This window comes from Odocoileus virginianus, chromosome 6 (genome assembly GCF_023699985.2).
Source record: "Odocoileus virginianus isolate 20LAN1187 ecotype Illinois chromosome 6, Ovbor_1.2, whole genome shotgun sequence".
Classification (NCBI taxonomy): domain Eukaryota; kingdom Metazoa; phylum Chordata; class Mammalia; order Artiodactyla; family Cervidae; genus Odocoileus; species Odocoileus virginianus.
In genome coordinates, this window is record NC_069679.1 from 50,481,987 (window position 1) to 50,505,366 (window position 23,380).

The window sequence follows — 23,380 nt, forward strand, 5'->3', positions numbered from 1 at the left end:
ACATTCCCAGAATACACATAAACTTGTTCTGAACAAACTATCTGATAAAGCATAGTTTTACCAAGAAAAGAGAATTTAGGAGGCTAATTGGATTTACTGCATACATTTATTCTTCATTTTGCAAAAGAATGTTTAAAAGCTTTCTATTGTAAAAGAAAACATATAAAAAGCCACATAAAATAAATGTATAGTTTATTATATTATTATTGTTGTTATTTTATTTTTATAAGATGGACTCCCTCATAAACTCTCCAGGTCAAGAAATAGAAGTTTTCCAGACACCTCAGCAATCCTTTCATGTGCTTCAGTCTCAACTTTTCCTTTTCCCTGAGAGTAACCAGGCTCCTGACTTATATAGTAGTCACCTCCTTGTGGGTGTATTTTTAATAGTTTATCACCCATCCCTAGTTGGGTGTATTCTTAGGATACTCCAGCTTAGCCTTGAAAGAAGTCTTTTAAATTTCCTTTAGTTTATAGGTTTCCTCTCCTTTTTTCTTCTCCCTGTGGGTTATCTGTTAGAAAACCCCTGGGGCATTTGATCTGTAGAGTTTCCCACATTCCTGATTTTATCGATTGTGTCCTATGGCATAGCTCAATAGATGCGTCCATTTTTGTTGATTGACAGCTGGATGCAGAACTTGATTAGACTCAGCTCTGCCCCTTCGGCAAGACTAACTCTGCTTGCTCAGAATCTGCTCTGCTACTGGGCTACGCTTTGGCATCACTAAGGTGGTGGTGAGGTCTTTCCTTATAAAGCACACAGTGTCTGCTTCTCTCTTGTGGTAATGTTATTAATTACAGCCCTTCATACTCATTACCTAAATCCATTCATTCTTTTGCAATCCATTCACTTGCAAAAGAAAGACATTCTATTTCTATAATTTCTTCTTCATTTATTACTTGGATTGTTTTACAATGAGATAATTTCTATCATCCGCTTGGTAGGTTCCCAGGGGTATATAGACAAGACAATATAAATGCTTGACTCTTCTTTATTTATCACTTCTCAGGATGACTGGCTCTCTGTTTTCCTCCCAAATAACCAATTCCATTTAAATAATTATTATGAATTAATGTACTTAAATATTTTGATGGGTTCCAATTATAGTTATTATCATTTCTGAAGTTCAAATTGTCTCATCTTTAGGCAGAAGGAGCCTCTTCAATATGGCTTCTGAGAGCCTTAATAGTTTCTGATAGCTTTCTTACTACCTAATGTTAAAAAAAAAAAATGTGCTAGGCTTGTCTTTTACCTCAAACCAGCCATTGTCCCAAATATGTCTCTGTTTTTTAAAATGTTAAGTACATCAAGACCATGATCTAAGAATCTGGGTTGCTAGGAATGTTCATCCTCTCTCTGTCTCTCTCTCTCTCTCTCACACACACATAGGCACACACGCCTCTTAATAGATTGCCTCGTGAGTTCATACTGATAGTTCTCATTCAAGGTTCTCATGTACTTAGGGGGGCAGTAAAAAATCTAGTGCTTCATAATTACTCATTTGCTGATCCTATTTATGAATCTCAAAATAGTGATATTGATATCACCACCGCATAGATAATTACTGAGAAGAGTTTTAAAATGCTGTATATGTCCTTTCCATTCTCTTTCTATGCTACAATCTATAGTCTATATTCATTGCTTGAGCATACCGTTATTAAATATATTCTTTCTCCCTTTAACCCTCATCTAATCTTGGTACTACAAATAAATAATTACATTTTCAACACTTGCCACCATTCTTAGGTTGATATTTCTCTAGATACTTTGATGCTCAAATCTTATATTCTAGTAGATTCTTTGGAAGGGCTCTTGGGAACTATATTCCCTGAGTTCTTTCATGTTGATAGCATTATTAAAGTTTGAACTGTGTCCTGTACTCACAGTATAAATTAAAATAAATTAAAAAATAAAGAAGCCCAGAACAAGCAGTCTATTGAAATAATCAAGTAAGCTACCCTGGTGAAACCAGGGCAGAGGTGGTCATTGAGTCAATGACCAGTAGTCATTTTTTTCTTCTGAGGAATAAAACTGTCAGAATTACTTTCAGCTCTTCCTTGCTCACTGATCAGCTTCAGTTTCACAGTCTTCTCACAGATACCTGGACCTCTGCTGAGTTAGCACCTGCTATATTTGGAATCAAAACTGATAGTAAAGTTATGTTTACTAAGCATGAAGTATATTCATGTGTATTATTCAGCGTAATTCTCCCTCTAACCCTAAAGGATAGAGGAGTAGTTTTCACTTGTTGCTCAGTAGAAGCATCTGTGGCTTTTAAAATTGCTGATGACTTGACACTTACCCAGACCAACTGAATCAAAATCTAAGGGGTGGCTTAGGCATGGATATTTTGTTAAAATCTCCCAGGTGATTCTAGGGGTGTTGAGAACTACTGAGATGGATATTTCTACCCTTGCTTTATAGATGGTAGATTGAGTCAATCGCCTAAGATCTAAGGTTATATAGTTCGCAACTAAGTGTCAGAGCCAGAATGCTGGCAAAGGTCTATTTAACATAAAAGTCCAGGAACGTCCTCACCTGCGAGGTTGAGCCAACTCTTCAGAGTGTAAGTTCCATGAGGGCAAAACCATGCCTATCTAGTTTCCTCCAGCATTTCCAGTGTTCAACACAGCATTGGGCATGTGGTGGACATTTATTAAATATTGCTGAATGGATGAGTGAATGAAATAAAATAGGTAACTCCACAATGACTCTTCCTTCACAACATCCACAGGATAAGAATACACAGTATCTTTTGTAAGTTGACCCTTTGTACCATCCAGTTCCCCAAGCATCTGTCAATCAGCTCTCAGCTCCACCTGCTGATGCTTCAAACACCATGTTGGGCTTCCCAACTTCCTGTTGGAGGAAATACGGGAAATCTACAATGAGGAACCCTGTGAAATCGGTCATTTGAAAAGAGATTTTGGATTTTCTTCATGAGAAAGAGAGCTAGTAATGTTGGTCAGCTCCTGTCTTTAATTATCTGCACCCCAACCCTGAAGTGGAGACTTTTGTAGGCATCCCAACTACTGTGAAGAAAGAGGAAGGGAAAGGAAACAGATGGCTAAGGCTGGTCCCATGCACTGACTTCAGCTTGTCATTATCACTTTTTAATTTTTTAACTTTCTATTAAAATATATAATATACCCATACAACTAATATACAAAAAGAGGGCACATGATTTGCCATTGCTTTTTGCTATTTAAACACAGAGTCAAGCCAGAATGGGGCCTCTTAATAAGATAAGTGAGTGATGGTCACCATGTTAAGAACAATCTGCAAGGGTGGAGATGCAGCAAGCATTGACTGCAAATGCATCATCATAGAGAGCCCTCTGAGTCTCAGCTGCTGCTGCCCCATGACTGGCTCTCCCTCAGGCTGCTTTCCTAGGAGGTAGCCTAGGAATCCTCATGACAAGGAGCTTTCATCTCAGTCTACCAAGCTCCTTCATTTGTTGTCTCTAATCAACAAAGAAGTTGCTAGCTGGGACCATAGACATGGTTGTGTGTGAGCAACAATCTGCTCGGTGTGGTTCACATATTCCCTTGGTACCTGCCAACTTTCTCACACCCTCATCCTTAGTGAGTTTATCAGCAAAAGTCGGGATCATGCATTGGCTGACAGCATGACTGAGCATTTCCAATTTCTAACTCAGTTCAGACTGGTCTCATTCACTGCTGTGTGGGTCCTACTCAGTGAAAAGTGTTTAAAACATTTTCAATTCCTAGAAGGGCTTCACAGTCTTCTTAAAGTTTGTATTTTCTGCCCCCCAGAGGGTATATTCCAATTCTCTGAATACTCTGATCATGTTTTACAGATCAAATATTATTTAAAAAAAACACTTTAGAGTGAATATAATTTTAGAATTAGCTAAACCTGGGTTACAGCTGCCTCCTTCATTCTTTCTGAAACTCAATAAATGGGGATAATACCACATGCTTTATAGGCTGTGAGATTACAAACCTAGAGCATGAATATTCATCCTCTTTTCCTCTGGAATATAACTCTATGAGAGCACATTTTATGTCACTAGAACTTGGCAGAGTGTTTAGCTCTAAATGAAATTGAATGCATTGGGCAGGCCATGAGCTGGGGGAAAGTGAATAGATAAAGGATTTTCATTAGCTATATTTACAAAAAAAATGTTTGCTTGTTAGCCTGTATTTTGGTACTTGTTACATCTACTTCATTTGTGCTAGCCTTATTCTGCCTTCCTTCGCCAGGTTTAAATATAAAAGACTTCCCCAAATGTTTCAGAACTTGGTGGTTTAATAAGTGGTCTGTAAAAAGGCTTGATCCAGCCTGGTTTTTTCACTTTCTCCTCCAGCTCTGTTTCACTGGGGTGTTCTGATGGGGGTGGCAAGTGTGAAAAGTGGAGGGTGGGGGGCCCTGACTCATACGTGCTGGAGTGGGGAGATTTATTTTCTTCACTTTAATATAATAAACCCCCTCAGGGTCTGAGTTAGCATCATCATTTTTCTTTAGTCTGCTCCGTGAAGGCTGCCATCCCCACATGAAGAGATTGATGCCTCCTTCACTCTTAATAAAGGGGACTAAGGCATCAGGGATTCTTCAAATTTTGCTGGGCTTAGAGTTTCTTCCCTAGGCTAGGAACTCAAGAGCCCTGGTGCTCATGAGGACTGAGTGTATAAGACTCTGGTTTTGAAGAAGGGAAGCCAGTAAGCGCTTTATAATTTCCATACTGGGATAGGTTATACACATCATGTCATGTGTTTGAAGTCCTTTCTTAGCGAGTAGATCTGGAGGTGGTCATGGCTCTGCAGCTATTGTTGTTGGGAGTATGGAGCCAGAGGAGAAGCAGGAGAGTTGACCAGAAGGGCTGACCATAGTACTACAAGTAGCTTGTACTCCATGCCCATGCAGGCCACGGCTGTTGTTGGTACTATGACCATGGCCACATTTTGTAAATCAGTCTGTAGGCGTGGTTGGTACAAATCTCTGTGAAAAGGTTCCTTGCTTTCCAGACTGTGAGGCTTCTTAGTCTGCTGTGTCTTTGGCTGGGTATTCCCAAAGAACTAGAGTTATACTACTTTTTTCTAGAACCTAAGGGCACACATATTTCACTACTTGCTTTCACTCTCTCTTTTTCCTCTTCTTCCCCAAACTGAAAGTTCCCTGAAGGAGACATGGATATGTACCTCGCAGATACCTCTTGAAGAAGGACTTGCTATCCCAGCATGAGAGTTGCTGTCAGCAGATGGCCTCCAGTTTAGCCCTGTCACAGACTACCTGAGATGCAGAGTTTCCTTACCTAAAACCACACCATCCTCAGGGCAGCCCACGTCTAAGTAAGGCAGAGATGTAGAAGCCCAATCATTTCAGTGCCATGAAGACAACTCTGATGGACAGTGTGGTTTCAGAGCTCCCCACTGATTGGACCAGGGCTTCATTAGACCTGCCTTGAAGTTCAACTTCTTTCAAATCCTGCTTCCTCCCTTCCCTCTCACAGGTGCAGAGCCCCAGTAAACATCTTACACCCCAACTCCATCTAAATGACAACCTCAAAGAACCCTATCTGTGACAGGCCCTAGCCTACTTTGTAGCTTGGTTTATGCTCAGAACTCCAAACTTTACCCTTGTTATTTGAACAATGAGTTTTAAATCTGAGAAACTGCTCTTTTCCTTAAACAAATCTTGGCTTTCAAAATTGTTGCCTATAGATGGAAAAACAGATTGGATTTGAAGCTCACAGTTAAGGAATAACTCCTTTGTTCTTTACTGTGTCTATCGTTTTCTTGAAGCAATGAATGAATACCACTGATTCCTGGGCAGATTTCTGGAAAATTTCTAAAGGATGCACTGTATGCAGCCCATTTTCCTTCCAACTGAATCTCAGTGAAAGGTATGGCCTGGTTGTCATCCGTGATTCCTACTTCTCCCATTATCTACCATCTCTATCAATCACTGAGTCCAAATAACTCTTTCTCCTCAACATCTCTTGGGTCCACACTCCTCTCCATATCCATTGCTACCATTGTCTGTTGCCCAGATTTCTATAGGAGCCAGATTTCTATAGGATGTCATTTCAATCCCCCACTCCCGCTGTCCTTCCAACACCTGTGTGTCAAGTAGGCAGCAGAAGATAGTACATGCTTCCTAAGTGGCGCTGGTGATAAAGAACCCACCTGCCAATGCAGGAGACATAAGAGATGTGGGTTCGATCCCTGGGTAGGGAAGATCCTCTGGAGAAAGAAATGGAAACTCACTCCAGTATTCCTGCCTGGAGAATCCCGTGGACAGAGGAGCCAGGCTGATTACAGCCCATAGTGTCGAAAAGAGCTGGACACAACTGAAGTGACTTAGCACGCATGCACACAGCTCAGAGGTGCAGCCAGGTAGAGGAGAAGGAGCCAGTCGGTGAATTTCAGAAAGAAGGTCACTGAGGCAGGAGGAAAACCAAAGGAATGTGATATTGCCAGAGTAGAAGATGGGAAGTTTTCACTGAGGACTGGTTAGAGGTTAAGGTGAAATACACGACAGTCCATAATATTTGGCAGCACAGAGATCATGGGTGATTTTCAAGAGGGAAGTTTCAGTGGAGTCCAGTGGGTAGAATTTAAGTTGGGATAAATGATGAGGGGGACAGAAGTAGAGGGTTTTTGATTGTTTTATGTATGTGAAAGAAATTGAGCAACTGGAGGAGAATCCTGGGTGAGGGATTTGGGGTTGTGTTTGAATGTCAGTGATATTCTATAGCATGTTTTCGCATTGATTTGGATGATCCAAAAACAACCATGAATTGCAAATGCAGAAGAGAGAAGGGAATCCATGAGAAAGTTCTGGGGGTCAGGGTTTCAGAGCTCCAGAGGGTAGGTGGACTTTTGCTGGAGAAGCTCTGCTTTTTCCCCTGAAACAAAAGGAATTGAGAAGATGGATATAGAAGATGGATATAGAGTCACAGATTAGGTGGGGAGGAGGATATATAAATTCTTTTCTGATGGTTTCTATTTTTTAATCATAAAGAACATTTTAAAAATCATGTTTAATTCATATTTGAGGAAGGTTTGAGAAGAGAAACTGTAGAAGATATGAAATAATCATCTTGATATTGGAAAAGCTAATTTACTAGGGAAACATAAGAGGAGTGTTGAGTGTTTTGTTCAGGTTTTTGATCATGAATTTAAAGCGGAACTGGTTACCTCTATTCTGTGTGTATGCATTTATCCTCCAGTAATATTCTATTTTTAAAATGCAGGTATGGGGAAACTGGACTCCACTAGGTGTGTTTTATCCCAAGCAAGTGTTGATAGACAAGAGAGGTATAAAGGAGGAGAGGAAATTTTCAAAGAAGTGATTATAAATTATAGATTATGTAGTCTAAATGAATTAGAAAGAAAATTAAAAGAGGGACTGATTGGAGGGTAATGAGAATATGGCTGATGGTTTGGGGATACTGGTGAGGTGAAAAAATCATAAGCATGAACTGGAGTTGGGGATGGGGGGTGTGAGTTTGAGATTGGTGGGGAGATTAAGTGGGGAGGAGGATATGTAAATTCATAGCTGATGGATTTCTATTTTTAATCACAAAGAACATTTAAAAAATCATGTTAAATTCATCTTATATTTGGAGATTTGCAGATTTGGAGATGGTGCTGATTGCAGTAATAACCAGTTAGTGTGTGATAATAAGACTAGAAAAGCAACTGGAGATAAGAAGTTCAAGGAACTGGAAGTCCAGTTTGGTTGTTCTCTCATCTTGCACACATCTCGGCGTTTTGTAGTTGTTGGTCTATCTTTCCAACAATGTGTTATTTAGGACAGGATCACATTTGTCACTGCTTCCTCTCTAATGCCCAGAATGGTACCTGACCCATAAAATACTCAATAAACATTTACAGAATGAACAAATAAGTCTATTCTTTTAAAAATTCTGAAAGTTATTCCTGAATTGAGAGCTGCATCCTGGGACACCACTGTCTTCACTCCTTGCGGACCACTTCTCGTGGGCGGCCTTGTGGGTAATAACATTTACTGCTGCTGGGGATGCTGTGAGAAGCACTCCTTGTAATTCCCTATGGTATTTAGTGTAGGGGGTTGCTGAGGAAGTAATCCACTCCCTTACACAATATTCCTTCCATTAGGACCCACAAGGGAAACTTTTCTAGGATTTCATTGCTAGGAAGACCTGTGACTCTCCTGAGTGAACTGACAATTTGTGAGTCTCATAAGTGAATGTGTTTTCCTCCTTGCTTTGTCTATTACAGCCAGATTTGTGGCTGAGGCTGAGACTCAACTTCAGCAATTATGCAGAAAAATATGGTATCCATTTCTTATGAATTATTTTACCTTTTGCTTTATCTGATTATCTTTTCCTGATTTCCTCATCTTGGTGATTTCTTCTCATGTTTCTTTTTCTATTCTAGAATCTTTCTTGAATATTTAATATTAAAATGTGTCTCCCCGAGGTTCAGCTGGGTGAAATTTTCTCCTGACCCCTTCAATTGGTGCAAATTCCTGGTGATCCTGGGGAAAGCAAGCCTGTTATAAACCTTAATAGTGAAGATTAATATTAGGTCCATTTATAAATAGTACATGTTTCTGAGGATTTGTTGAGTGAATGAGTGTTGAGAATTTCTATAATATATAATATTCAAAATGTCATCTATCTTAGACAATACCAGGTACAAAATTGTTTTTAAAAAGTAAACATATTTCTGAAGATTTATCAATTAAATCAAGGTTCCTAGCTGAGCCTTTATTAATTTAATTAAGGCACTTTATGAATTTTTGAAACTATATTTGCTTAATCAAATAATTTAAGAAATGTAAGATGACCTAAATCATGTCTAAAGACTCTGGGAGCCTCATAAAAAATGCAAATATGGTAGTAAAGTGGAGATCAAGATGACAAATATGAACAGAGACCTCTGAGGGATGATAAGAATGAATGGGAATGATAAGATGAGTGAAACTCTACAGGACTAACCACATGGGAACACTGAACGTAGAGATCTATATGCTATAAAGAAAATGAAAGGGAGAAAAAGAAGCATGTTATAGCTATGAGCTTTGCAGTACACCATAGTGGACAGTCATTAAATACGTTACATACACTAAATAATGTCATTGTGGGAAACTGTATTCCAGAACACGTGTTGATGCCTACTGTAATTTTATAAGAGCTGCTTTCCTCAGATGGAGGTGTGAAGTTAGCAGGACAGAGAATGAGCACAGCTCAGCATGGGTGCTCTCACAGTGGGGCAGAAACCAGACCACTGCATGTACTGACTGAGGATAAGTGAATGTTCTCTTCAGTTTGATCACTAGTCTCAGCATAAGAAGAATGAGATTGTTAAATGTGTTTGCTGGGAAATACACGAATAAGCAAATAAAATGCATTAAAAATTTATTAACAATTGTAAAAATATTCCAGAACAATGTAAGTTATGTTGGTATAGCTAGTTTTACATATTTTTGTAAACTACCTAAAATCCTTTTATGGGAGAAGCTGAGTTATTCATTAAAGAACATAAAATAGGACTATACCAAGTCATATTTCTACTATTGAATTTAAAAAATGACTCTAGGGATCGAATGTGTATTATTACAATTATTAGAACTACTAGTTACCACACATGATGTGCATTGCTGTTAAGTCACTGATTCATTTCTGACTCCTGTGACCCCATGGACTATAGCCCACCAGGCTCCTCTGTCCATGGGATTTCCCAGGCAAGAATACTGGAGTGAGTTGCAATTTCCTTCTTCAAGGCATCTTCTTGACCACCTCTGGAATTCCAGCTCCCCACATCAGGCTTTCCTGCTCCCTGAGCCTCAGTGGCCCCCAGCTCTGACCATGGCCATTTGGAGAGGCTATAGTTTCATAGTGAAAAGAGAAACACATACTTGCTTAAAGTCAATTTGAAAAACAGCAAGGTATCTGTTTTGCTGTGTGAAAATCAGCTGAAGGGGCATGTCTTGAGAACCGTGTGTGCAGGGTTAGCACTTCTAAAGTGTTACCTGGAGAATGTGCACCCGCAGAATGTTCACACGGCTTGAGGGAAATTCACATTGGGCCCTTGCCTGAGTCCTGCAAGATAAAGTTGGTAGTAGAAACACGTTTCTGTTTCCCTGTTTAGTCTCCTTTCATTTGTTTTCTCTGTCCTGCTATAGTAGCTTCTGGAACAACGTACAAAGACTCTGTCCCTATTACACTCACTAGACCACTTTACTCAACTAGAATTGCTACAATCTTCCCTCTCTCCCTGGAGCCCTCCCTGTGAATGGCAGATAGTCCCTGGCTGGTCCCATGGTGTTGCGTGTATAGGCTGGGTTTAATCCCCCTCTTTCTCAATCCAGGAATAGGAATTAGTAGTAGGTGCTTGTTCTTAAGAAGGAGGGAAGAGCATGCTATTGAGAGGAGACTGGGTCTGTGATAAATCCCAGAAGAAACCCTGGCGCCTTGATGTACAAAGTAGTAGTCTTCTACTTGATACAGATTTTGTAGATTGCTGAATTTTTTGGAGGTGTCGGAGACAGATTTAGAAGAACTGTACCTGTGAGCTCATTTGCAGTTTACTATCAAATGCTTATAAAAAGAACCCTTAGGGGACGTGCCTGGTGGTCCAGCAGTTAAGGCTTCACCTTCCAGTGCAGGGGGAGCAGGTTTGATCACTGGTCTGGGAGTTAAGGTCTCACATGCCTTGTGGCCAAAAAACCAGACAAAAAACAGAAGCAATACTGTAACAAATTCAATAAAAGACTTTAAAAAGTAGTCCATATTAAAAAAAAAACACACACACACTTTTTTTTAAAAAAAGCACTTGTAATATGCGCATTACAGTAAGATCAGTTTAATTTTAATTTGATAGTATGATATTACACATCACAGTTCTTAACCCAAGAAATACAGAGAGTACACGGTCTCGTGTACATGAAGAGACAGACATGAAGAAGATCATTGCTCTCTGGGTTGTAAATGGTGTAAAGTAGGCAAAACAGGGTAATGTTGAAATACAAATAGTAACTGTTGGGGGATTCCAAAAAAGCTTCAAAGAGATGGTGTTACTGGGGGTGGACCTTGAAGGACAAGAAAAATTTGCCATGGGAGAAAGAAAAGAAGGGTAATATTCCAAGGTAGAGGAATTCCGTGTCTAAAACACAGAATCCGGAAGTAGCCTGGTTTCCTCAGGAAACGGCACACAGGCAGGAGGGAGCTGCTCCTGCAGGGAATTGGGGGAGCAACGGCTGGAGGGCTGGAGAGGAAGCCATGCCACACGAGGTGCCTTTGGGTCCCAGCCAGGGGCCTGGGGCCTTTTTCTCCCCCTCTGTAGACTGGAACCATGGATTTTGGAACAGGAGGGATCTTAGAAAACATCTGAATAACAACCCGAGAGCCACATGGTGAATTGATTAAACTACATATTTAAAAATAGAGCATGATTTAAGAGTTACTGCCAAATGAGAATCTCCTGAAGATTTTTGTCTTGCTTGAACACATATATATTACTTATCAACATGACCATCTTGTTTCTTAGGTGTGCTTGTTTGCAAATGATGGGCAGTGTGTTGTTAGGGCTGCGGGTTCTTGTAGACCCAAGGAGCTGGGTCTGTCAGCGTATTTACTGTGCAGAATTAAGATTAATGCTTTGGACACTCACTCACACCATGCAGGCGGGAGTATACATTGGAACAGTTCTTCTGAAGGGCAGTTCGGCAATGTACATCAAAACAGCATTTGAAATCTGAACAGCATTGACCTCAAATTCCTTTTTAAAGAATTTGTTCAAAGAGACTGGCCAGAAATGCATCTAGAGTATATTCATTCATTGTAGGATTGTTTATAATGTCAAAAAAACGGAGATAACCTACATTTTCTAATAAAATAATTATGGTACAGTGGTGTATTCTGTCAATACTAAAATTATTAAGTAGAAATTTTTGAAATATGAATATTTCATATGAAAGTATATTCCTAAATGAAAAAACAGGTTACAGAATAGCATGTATAATGACCCTAATTCTGTAAGAGTTAGATATTTTTACAAGATTAGATTTATTTCCTTTTACAAAATTTAGTCTACTTATGTGCACATATGAAAAAAATCTGGAAAAATTTATACCAAGTTAATAGCAGTTATTACTGGGTGGTAGGATAGTAGGCAATTTTTAATTTCTACTATTGCTATATCCATATAATTTCTAGGATTTTGGTTTATCAATAAACAAGCATTACTTGATTACTGTGTAATTAGAGTTATACATCATTTCCCCATGTGAGTGCAGACTGATTATTTGCCTGTTTGTTATTGTTGTTGTTTAGTTGCCAAGTCGTGTCTAACTCTTTTTCCACTCATGGACTGTAGCCTGCCAGGCTTCTCTGTCCATGGGATTTTCTAGGCAAGAATACTGGAGTGGGTTGCCATTTCCTTCTCTAATTTACCTGTTTACCACACCTATTTAAGATATTTTGATTGTTTCTTCCGCAACTGTTTGCCAAATGATTAGGGAAAATGAAAAATTTTGGGATAATATATAATGGCTGGAAAACTTCTGTATTTTGCAGGTTGTGTCTGTGATGGGAAAGATAAGCTAGGTTTATCAGTACTCCATATTAGAAAGCACAAACCTTTAGGTTAAGCATGGCTGGCTGACTTCTAGAATTTCCATTTCCTTAGTGACTAAATGGCTTAATAAATTGGATACAAGCATCTGCTATTTTTCAGACCATCTATGCTGTGCAAATGTCTCACCGGACACCGGGATCCCCTTTTAAAAACTCTGATTTTTCATATTCTGCATATATAAATGGAACTAATCTGGGGTTGAGCCTGTCCTCTTAGGGGGTGCTTCATACTTGGTTTTGTCCACTTAATTTGGACTCTGGTGTTCCAGTGGGCATCGCTCACATCTAGAGTCTGCTTCTAACACTTTTAGAAAGGATTCTGTACCTTGGGTTTTATGAAGATGTTAATTTTTAATGTATTGTGGAGAATGAACTAAAACACCATTCATTGTTCTTACAGATAGACGTCAAGCTGTAAAGGAAAGATACTCAGCGGGTTTGGCCCTTTTCTTCTCTCCTTCCTCCCTAAGGAACTTGGAGATAACTTTTTACTAGACTAGTTCTGGTCCAAACTGGTTTCTTTTCTGCCTGCTTCGTTGCTCTTATCTGAAAAGCTCCCATCTGCCCTGGGGTATCTACATCTTGCTCTTGTCTTTATTAGAGTCTTCAATTATGGCAGGATGAAGGACTGACCTATCAATTGGTATGAGTTTTTCATTTTTTTCTCCTTTCCGGTTTCAGGTGGGAAGCAAGTTGTTCTTATTTCTTTACCTTGGAAACTTCTGCAAGGCAGAGAGAAGAAACTATCAGAGGACAAAAGCTCTTCTCACGTGTTTGAAAATCTTGAGCTTTTCACAGTGATGGCATTGGGTGTTCTGGGGAAGACAGATGCAGAGGGAGCATCTTTAAGCACAAGGTGGAGCAGGGAAATCCAGATATTAAGAAGATCTGGAGAATGGCCAGTCTGGAGACTAGTTGGGACCCATGCCCTGCTCCCAGCAGAGCTCTGGGAGGGCAAGCCTTCTGAGGTACCACAGGAGATTTACCACGTTGTGTGCATGCTCAGTCATGTCCAGCTCTTTGCAGACGCAGAGACCACAGCCCGGCAGGCTCCTCTGTCCATGGAAGTTTCCAGGCAAGAATATTGGAGCAGGTTGCCATTTCCACCACCTGGGAATCTTCCCAACCGAGGGATCAAATCTCTGTCTCTGTGTCTCCGGGGTTGGCAGGAGGATTCTTTACCTCTGTGACACCTGGGAAGTCACTATGGGGAAAGAGGCTGGAATGAAGTCTGAGGGACGTGCATCCCCAGCCCTGAATGACATGCAATTTGAGGTGCATTTAAGCTGATGAGAGGAACATGCTGTTTCTGGCTCTGGTGTCACTGGCTCTGAGTCCATCAGACGTACTTTTTTAAAAGGCCTTGGTTTCCCTTTGATATATATCCCTACGACATGCTGCCTATAGTTCAGAGAGATTTCTGAGATTTTTTGGCTCTCAGAAGAGATGGACCAGATCGCTGCATTCCCTTTGTAAGGATTCATAGTTTGGGGGCCAGAAGCTGAATATTTAAGGGCTGTGGTTAGTAATAAGGTTTGCACTTCTTTGTGTGAAAAAGTCACTTCCAGGTTGGAGCTAAGAATAGATAACCCATTTTCATAACTGCATGAGATTTCCTATTTCACGTTATTGAACGTCAGCCCTCCCTTCTGTAGCAGCTCCAGCTGTAATCGTTTCTCTAGGCTTAGGAGCAGGTAATCCATTTTTAGTTGCACTATTAAAAACGATGCCATTGATTACTTCTTGGTTTGTGTCATGGTTTCAGAGGCTGTGATGATATAAAGTCACTGTAAGTTTGGATCTCTAATCATTGTTGCTCATGCATCAAATGGGGCTGTCGGTGCAGACTGGAGTGATAAGGATGACACAAGATGAAAATGAACATGGATGACAAGCTGCGGATGAGAAATAGAGGCAGCAGCACTGACCTCAGGTCTCTGAGAGCTCAGGGGGAAAGTTAGAGCATAGTCACCAGGACCTACAATACATGAATAACCTGAAATAAGATGGGAATTAATCAGGGTCAGAATCGAGTTACAAGGCATTATGCACACATAGAGAAGGGAGCGTTTATACCTGGATGAAGTATTTGTAGTCTTGAATGATGTATAGGATTTGTGTATGCAGAAGGGAAAGAGTAACTCATATGTCTATTTTTTGGTGAAGTATTGCAACTAAAGCCTGTGGATCTGGTTCTTAAGGTAAGTTACAGGCTATGTAATCCATCACACATCATGCTTTCCTACCATATCTAAAGCCTGAGTTTGGAGTGGATTGGAAGAAGGTAAAATCATGTTTCATTTCCTTTTAGGAGAGTTTAACTCAACTTTCTCTTTTCTAAAAAATTTTAATTGGAGGATAATTGTTTTACAATGTTGTATTGCCTTCTGCCATACAACAACGTGAATAAGCTCTAAGTATACATATCTCCCCTCCCTGGTGAGGCTCCCTCCCACCCCACCTGCCATCACAGCGCTCTAGGTCATCACAGAGCACCAGGTTGATCTTCCTATGCTATATGGCAACTTCCCACTAGCTATCTATTTTACACATGGTAGTGTATATATTTCAATGCTACTCTCTCAATTTGTCCCACCCTCTCCTTCTCCTACTGGGTCCATAAGTCTGTTCTCTATGTCTGTATCTGTATTCCTGCCCTGCAATAGGTTCATTAGGTCCATTTTTCTAGATTCCATATATCTTTCTGTCATTCCTTTTAATTGAAGACTTCACTGAGCCAATGATGTAAGTTCAGGCATTGTCCAGAGATGAGGGATGGCTGGGGATGAGGGAGGGTTTTGTGGTCTCCCTTATCTTCCTCTGGTCCTTGATATTCTACCTGTGCTTGAGAGCAGTTATCAAAGCAGAGCAGAGGAAGGGATAGAAAAGAGTTCACATTTCCAGGTTGTTCAGTTATAAACTTCTGGACACAAAACATGTTAAACACCCAAGGTAGAATGATCTTGTGAAACGTGGGGAACAGTGATCAACAGAAATGCACTCTCTATGCCCCAATCGGATCATCAGTGAGGCCAAGATGAGAAAGAAAGCCCCTGGATAGGAAAGTCTCCAGACATGACAGTACCAAGTCTGGTTGTTGTAACCATAACCACAGTATAATTATAAGAGCTAATATTTACTGAGTACTTACTTGCTGCCAAGTCCCTGACATGCATTATCTTACTTACTCCACATAACTATCCCATAAGACAGACACAACTGTTCTCTTTTACAGATGAAGAAACTCAGGCAGAAATGTTAAAGACAATTGGCCAAGGTGATTAGCCAGGAGTTAGTGGAGCATTTCAGTCTGGCTCTTGAGCCTCAAAATATAATTCTTAGCCAGACTGACTGTCTGGTTTCAAGAGAGCAGAAGGGAGTATGTATAGGGAATTTCTGCTGGTGCTCCCAGTGTCCTGGGGGTAATGGAGGCATTGCTGAGTTTACTTGCATCATCAAGGATAATTTAATGGCCTTCCTTGGTGGCTCAGATGGTAAAGAATCTGCCTGCAATACAGGAGACCTGGGTTTGATCCCTGGGTAGGGAAGATTCCCCTAGAGAAGGGGATGGCTACCCACTCCAGTATTCTTGCCTGGAGAATTCCATGGGCAGAGGAGGCTGGCAGGCTACAGTCCATGGGTTCACAAAGAGTTGGGCACGACTGAGCATCAAACACACTTTTACTGAAAAAAGACAATGCTGTGCTCACAGAATTCATGTCTCACATTTCCTCAGATGTTTTCTCTTTTATCCTCTGCATCAAAAGAGTTGTGACTAGATGGTGGCATTTGTGAGAAGCATCAATATGAATTAAAATAGCTTTTTGATGGAAAAAACTATTGATAACCTATAAAAGAGTAACACTCTTAACAATTCATTTGCAGTTGATTGAAGAGAGCAAATGAAACAATTTGTAGCATGTTAGATTTTGCTGGTTTAGTTTCTGAAAAATAAATAAGCCAATAAACTCTTCTACTGAAGATTGCTGGCTGTGTATGTTGAGTTACAGGACTGTAATATTTATTCACCAATCAGAAAACATGAGTTTGCATTCCTAAATATTCCTTTGCTTCTCAGACACACATTTGTATAATTCTTTGGCTTCCTGTAGGAGAAGTGATGTTGAACCTATCTCTAATGTTCAATTGCTGTTTACAAGTTCACAGCCAATTCTAGACTCTACCTCCAATACTAGAAAAGAAGAAACATTTCTAAGAAAACCTTCAAGTTTTCATTTCCAACAAAGCTGTGGCATAAACATACTGGAATTAATTAGATATTTAATGTTATGCCTTCCTAGAGTTGGCATGCACCCTGGTACAATGGGTCTGTTAAGAGCACATAGCCTTAAAAAAAATGTTTTGGCAAACAGGTAATGCATGCACACAAGACAAAATACAAAAGGCGTTTATCATGTAATTTGAAAACTAAGGGTGTCCCCAACTCCATTCCATAGCCGTAAAAATTACTGATTTCCTTTCTTGTATCACATGACATCTTGACGCAGATAATTTAATATGACAATAGTTTGATTTGGTTGACTGAAAAACAATTAAACTTCTATCTCTAAAGAAATTACTAAACAATAGTCATGTGCAATGCATCATGGCACTCCTCACTTCCTCCCTTATAACTAGCTCTTTCTTTACAACAACTCTGCTGCTCACCCCATTAAGGGTAATACAAGGAAGAAGAGAACATGAGATTGGATTGTGGGGCTCAGGTAAGGGCAAGGATGGAGGGGTATCAAGTCTAGATCAGATGAGAGATGGAGTGAGAGCTCAGACTGTGTGCTGTGTAATTAATTTTTTAAATCCAACTTTTAAAACTCTAATTTGCTGGTCCATAATGTTGTGTTTTATGTTAAGCAAAGCTTTAGCGACAGCCTTTAGTTGAGCTTGGGACCTGATTAGGACGTTTGGTTGTTTAGGTCACATAACAGGCATTCGTGATGAAGCCCTGATGGTGAGTGGGCATAGAAGGTGATATATGCCTCCAAACTTCTATGGCCAGTGGGCTTGGGCTGCACCCTCACTTTAAGCAGAGTGAATGTGGGGGATGCGAGGGTGGGGAGAGAGGAGGTTGGTATCAGATACATTCTTGGAATTCTCCGAAGCTCCTCCATGCCCACAGGCTATGAATAATTTTGCAAAACTTGCTCTTATCCTCCCCACCAAAACCAAAAACAAAATAACAGTTTACTTTGGCTTCTAGCTCTGATTCATTGCAGTGTAGTGCACTGGAGATTTGGAATTCTCTAAGCAAGAATATTGAAGTGGGTTGCTATTCCTTTCTCCAGGGGATCTTCCCAACCCAGGGATTGAACCCACATCTCCCCCGCAGGGCAGGCAGATTCTTTACTGTCTGAGCCACCGGGGAAACCCAGTGGATATATAATTGCATTTGCCAGCAGGACAAGAGGAAGGTGGAAGTAAAGGTAGGGGACTAACATGAGCCAAAGCATGGAAGATGACACCCTCTGTGTTTGAGAGATGGGCAGTGGAGGGTGGGGTAGAGTGCGGGTGAGGAGCACAGAAAGACACATTCTTCTAGAAGAAGCTTGGGCTGCACTGGACACAGCATTGTATGGCCTTGGGCCATTGAATCCACAGATCAGGAGTTCAGAATGACCTCCTTGGTTACAATGTGGAGGGTGAAATGGAGAGGGAGATCAAAATGATTAGTTTGTACCATGCATACTGACTAGCAGTCCTAAATACTACTGCACCAAGAAAACAGGAATATTCTTAAAGCAAACCTTCCATCATCTTTCACCAGAGACAAGAGAAATTTGAATGCCAATTGTCTTCTTATACGTCAGGCTTCTTAAGAAGTGAATTCAGTCATCTGGCTCACTCTTTGAACACTAGCTGGTTGCATTACCATCTATTTGGAGGTTGGAACTCAGATACTTTGGGCTTCTCCATTTTGTCTCAGTTGTTTATGTTTTTTAGATTGCTGAGTTAAGAACTTAGTTAATCTCTGTGATTGGGCAGGTCAAGACTGTCCATTTACAGGTAGGTGCATCATGTCCCAAGCAGGCTGAAAACATGCTTGTACAATAACATTGGCACAGCAGAAATGACAAGGGCCAAGGTTGCGATTGCTTTCAGTATATGTGCTGCCGAAGCGAGCACTAAGGTGCGATTTCTAATGTTGGAGCTAACTCACTCCTTCAGAGGTCTTCCGTGATGGCAACCCACTCCAGTATTCTTGCCCAGAGAATCCCATGGACAGAGGAACCTACAGTCCATAGGGTCACAAAGGGTTGGACACTATTGAAGTGACTGAAGATGTATGTGCACACCCCTTCAGAGCCATGCTCGTGTGACCAGCCCCACCCAGCAGGACATATGAGGACAGTGGGCCATGGACCTGGCTGACTGGTTCCTTTATGGTGAGTACAGGTGGGTAAGAGTGATGAGGACAAATGCTACGAGAACATGTTGTAGAAGAATTTCAAGCAGTGCAACCCAAATAAAACATGATGAAAGTGAAAGATGCTCAGTCATGTCTGACTCTTTGCAACCCCATGGAATTCTCCAGGCCACAATACTGGAATGGGTAGCCTTTCACTTCTCCAGGGGATCTCCCCGACTGATGGATCAAACCCAGGTCTTCCGAATTACATGTGGATTCTTTACCAGCTGAGCCATGATGAGTGAGAAGCTATAAGCGCAGAGCAAGCTGGCTCACGGCACTCAGTATGGACCACTGAGCTGACCAGGGACACCTACTGATGTCCTACTGTGTGCGTGGTACACAAGACCAAGATGGGGAGAGTAAGATGTGCTTTCTGCTTGCAAGCATCTCTCCATTTTAGCAGGAAACAGACTAGGTGGTGGATACATGAGATGATTTCTCCCTCAGAGCCTCTGGAAGGAATCAGTCCTGTCAACACCTTGATTTGGAACTGGAGCCTCCTGAATTGTGAGAAAATAAATTTATGCTGTTTTAAGCCACCTGTGTGCATCCTCAGTCACTTCAGTCATGTTTGACTCTTTGTGACTCTATGGACTGTAGCCTGCCAGGCTGTTCTAAGGGATTATTCAGGCAAGAATACTGGAGTGGGTTGCCATTTCCTACTCTAGGGGATCTTCCCAATCCAGGGAATGAACCTGCATCTCCTGTGTCTCCTGCACGGGCAGGTGGATTCTTTACCACTGAGCCACCTGGGAAGCCCTTTAAGCCATCTACTTTATGGCAATTTGTTACAGTAGGAAACTAATACCTAGATAAACTTGTGGTGGTATAACCTCATTTTCCAGTAGAAATCTGGGTCTGACGTCTCAATGAAAATAGGTTGGAAAGTTCATGATGCCAGGCATATGGCAGCTTTGCTTTGCATACCTGGGCTCTGGGGAGGACCAGGGAAGGGGGAAAAAAGGCTACCATATGAGGTTTCCAAGAGGACCACATACAGAATTCAATAGCATACAGCACTTTGAAAATAAGGGTAACATGCAGGGCAATAAGTGTTAATTTCATTATATGAAGATCCACTATCAAACAAATCAATAAAAAGATAAATACCTTTTAGGAAAGTGACAAAAGTTGAGAAGCAATCACTATACAAAGGAAAAATGGCAAATGATGAATGGATCATCACCTGAATTGACCTGGGCTCATTGAACATCCTGTCTCCTCTTAAACTGGTACTTGAGATTTGCTCTTTCAAATGTGTCCTAATGATGCATGTTTAGCACCTAGCTTGTGAGGACCAGAGAGGGGGCTTATTTCAGCCCAGATGAAGCAAAGGTGGGTGCTACACAGCTTGCTGCATCAGCAGGAGTGATGCTGAAGCACAGAAATGATCCTAACCTGGAACAAAGGGTGTTGCGAAATAGGAAAGCGTCATCAATTGATGAATCAACACACAAGCATTTGTTGAAGACCTATTTGACTCCAGCGGGGAGCATGAAAACACCAAGCCCTGCTCCCATTCCCCTCCCCTCTACCCCCCACCCCCACCCCGTCACAGAGGAGAAAAATCTGAGGGATAAGAACAACAACCCACGGAGGAATGAATTGTTTGGCCTAGATTTTATGAGTGGTTTTCAGTTCTGGCTGCACATTAGAATCCCTGGAGAGCTCTTAAAAAATACAAATGCCTACTGGAATGTTCATAGCAGCACTGCTTATAACAGCTCCAACTGGAGACTATTCAAATGCACATCAACAGTAGTATGGATAAATAATTATGGATCATTCACATAATGGACTTCCACTTAGCAATGAGAAGGAAAGATTGACTACATGCAACAACATGGATAAATCTCTTCACTATAATGTTGAGTGAAAGAAACCAGATAAACAAGTGTCACGCTTAAAGGTACCATCACAATGGAAGATGCTAGCAATAGAAAAAAGTAGGTGCAGGGTACACTGGAATTCTGTATTATCCACATGTCTTTTTTTGTTGCAAATCTGGACTGCTCCAAAATTCAGAAGTTTATTTAAGTATGAGTTATATTGTATGATTCCATTAATGTCAAAAACAGATAAAATTCATCCCAAACTATTAGAATTCAGGAAGATGCTTACCCTGGAAGGCATAAGTCTGGGAAGGGTACTGGGGTAGTATCTTTTTTAAAAAATTATTTATTTTTGGCTATGCTGGGTCTTCATTGCTGTGCACAGGCTTTCTCTATTTGCAGCAAGCAGGGGTTACTCTCTAGCTGCAGTGTGTGGGCTTCTTATTATGGTGGTTTCCCTTATTGCAGAGCACAGGCTCTATGGCTCGCGGGCTTCAGTAGTTGTGGCTCACAGCTTTAGTAGCTATAGAGCACAGGCTTAGTTGCCCTGGAGCACGTGGGATCTTCCTGGATCAGGGATCAAAACCTGTGTCCCCTGCATTGGCAGGCAGATTCCTAACCACTGGGCCACCAGAGAAGTCCAGTTCTGTGACTTGATCTACATGCTGGCTACCTAGGCATGTCCCACTGTGAAAATGTATCGAGCAATTTCTGTATGTAATGTTTTATTTTGATAAAATGTGAAAAGCTATGCTAATGTCGGGTCCTACCTAGACCAACTAAATCAGATTTCTTAGAGGAGGGCCTGGCCATTAAGATTTTTAAAAAGCTCCCTAGATTATTTTAATGTGCCTCCAGGACGGAGAACCACTGCTATTTGTCCTGTGGGCAGTGAGAGGAGCCAGAAACCAGTTTAGACTGGAGGCATGGGTACAAACTTCCCAGAGATGCAGAACATGCATGAATCCTGAAAGGCTGGGAGAGATTGGTTGAGGCCAGTGGGGTTCCACTATAAATGAGCGTTCCAAGTCCAGGAAACATTCAATTTCCAATTCTCATTTTTCAGTTTTTCTGGTGGTGGCTACACTTTTGCTTAGAAACTTGATTTCCTGTCTTAAATGCTCTTGTCATATGTTGACCCCTTCAGTTCAAGAGCTGTGAACAGGGTATCACCGGGCTTCATGCAAATGGAATTATAAAGCAATTAATTTTGTGTACCTCACACACTATATTTTATCTAATTTGTAGTCTCTCATATTACTGCTCAAGCCTCAGTAAGCCCTGAAAAAAGCATGCTTATAATAAATGACTAGAAAAACAAGCCTTGGCGTTTAGGTTGGATCACAGACGCACTCCCTATGGTGTCAGTAATCAACTGCTAAGACATAATACATTTAAGTGTACCAAACTGGGGAAGGGAGACTTCTTTGGGGAAAGAATTGATGGATCCCTGGCTTGTGCAGAAGCTTATGTCTGAGTGTGTCACTGCTGCTGTGATTATTAGTCCAGACCATCCAGTGGGCTCCCCGGTTAGTTTCTTATTTGTAAGGGAGGCAGGAGCTGTATGGAATATTCACTAAGAGTATTTGTGAACTTACAGTGCTGTTTTGTTCTGATAGCCTTTGCTTCCTTGGGCTCATTCTAGGTAATGAACGATGATAACAGCTGGCCTTTTTTGAATGCTCACATCATGCCAGGCACTTTGCCAAGCCCCTTCCATGAATTATTTCATTTAATCCTCCCTTCAATCTTAAGAGTCTCCCCTTGACAGATGAGAAGTCTAGCATCCAAGATTAATAATTTACCCAAGGTCCCACCCCCCGTCAGGAGCAAAGTCAGTTATGTCAAATCAATTGACTTTCAGACCTTGCTTTTAACCATGGTGTGGTGCTGCCTACAAGGGTCCAGGAAAGCTCAGGTGAGGGGACCTTGTCACCATGTGTCCTCAAAGCCCGTTGCTTCCCCTCCTCCCCACCTCGCCTTAAGCCTCACGATTTGTCACCTCTCCCGCTCTTCTCCCTCTGACCTTCTTTGCCCCCTCTCCTGGTACTTCACATTTATTCTGGAGAGCTCCTCATCTCATCTCCAGAAGAGTGGATGATAAATCTAAGCTTTGCGATTTGCTGAGTAATTTCTCTCAAGAGTGGCAGCACCTGAGGAGAAACTCCACCAGGAGGACAGTGCCTGCCACCCGTGAGTCACGAGTGTGACAGAAGCTGGCCCAGGGGACAGCAAACTCCGGCCCGCTCACCAGATCCTGTTTTGGTAAATAAAGTTTAGGAGAACACAGCTGTGCCCTTCGTGTATTTATTACCTGTGGCTGTGTGCCACTACAGAGGCAAGGTTAGAGCTCCTGACAGAGGCCGTGGACCACAGAGTCTAAAGTGTCTGCTCTCTGAGCCTTCTGGAGAAACTGCCCACCCCAGGGACACTACAGAAAGGCTCTACTGCAGAGCGCGGGGCAAGGGCTCCATAATGGCTGTTCCCCTTCCGCGGGTTTCCGGCGGCTTCCTGTGGTGGATTCCGGGCAGGGG

At 41.4% G+C, this 23,380-nt stretch overlaps 1 protein-coding gene across 1 annotated transcript in view; it reads right to left on the reverse strand.

The window, feature by feature from the left end:
• Window positions 1-14,293, reverse strand: part of SLC24A5 (solute carrier family 24 member 5) — a 37,601-nt gene extending 23,308 nt beyond the window's left edge. The window contains exon 1 of the mRNA XM_020875476.2: window positions 14,216-14,293. Coding sequence (XP_020731135.2) covers window positions 14,216-14,293 — 78 coding nt within the window. The remainder of the gene's footprint in view (window positions 1-14,215) is intronic.
• Between the last annotated feature and the right edge of the window lie 9,087 nt (window positions 14,294-23,380).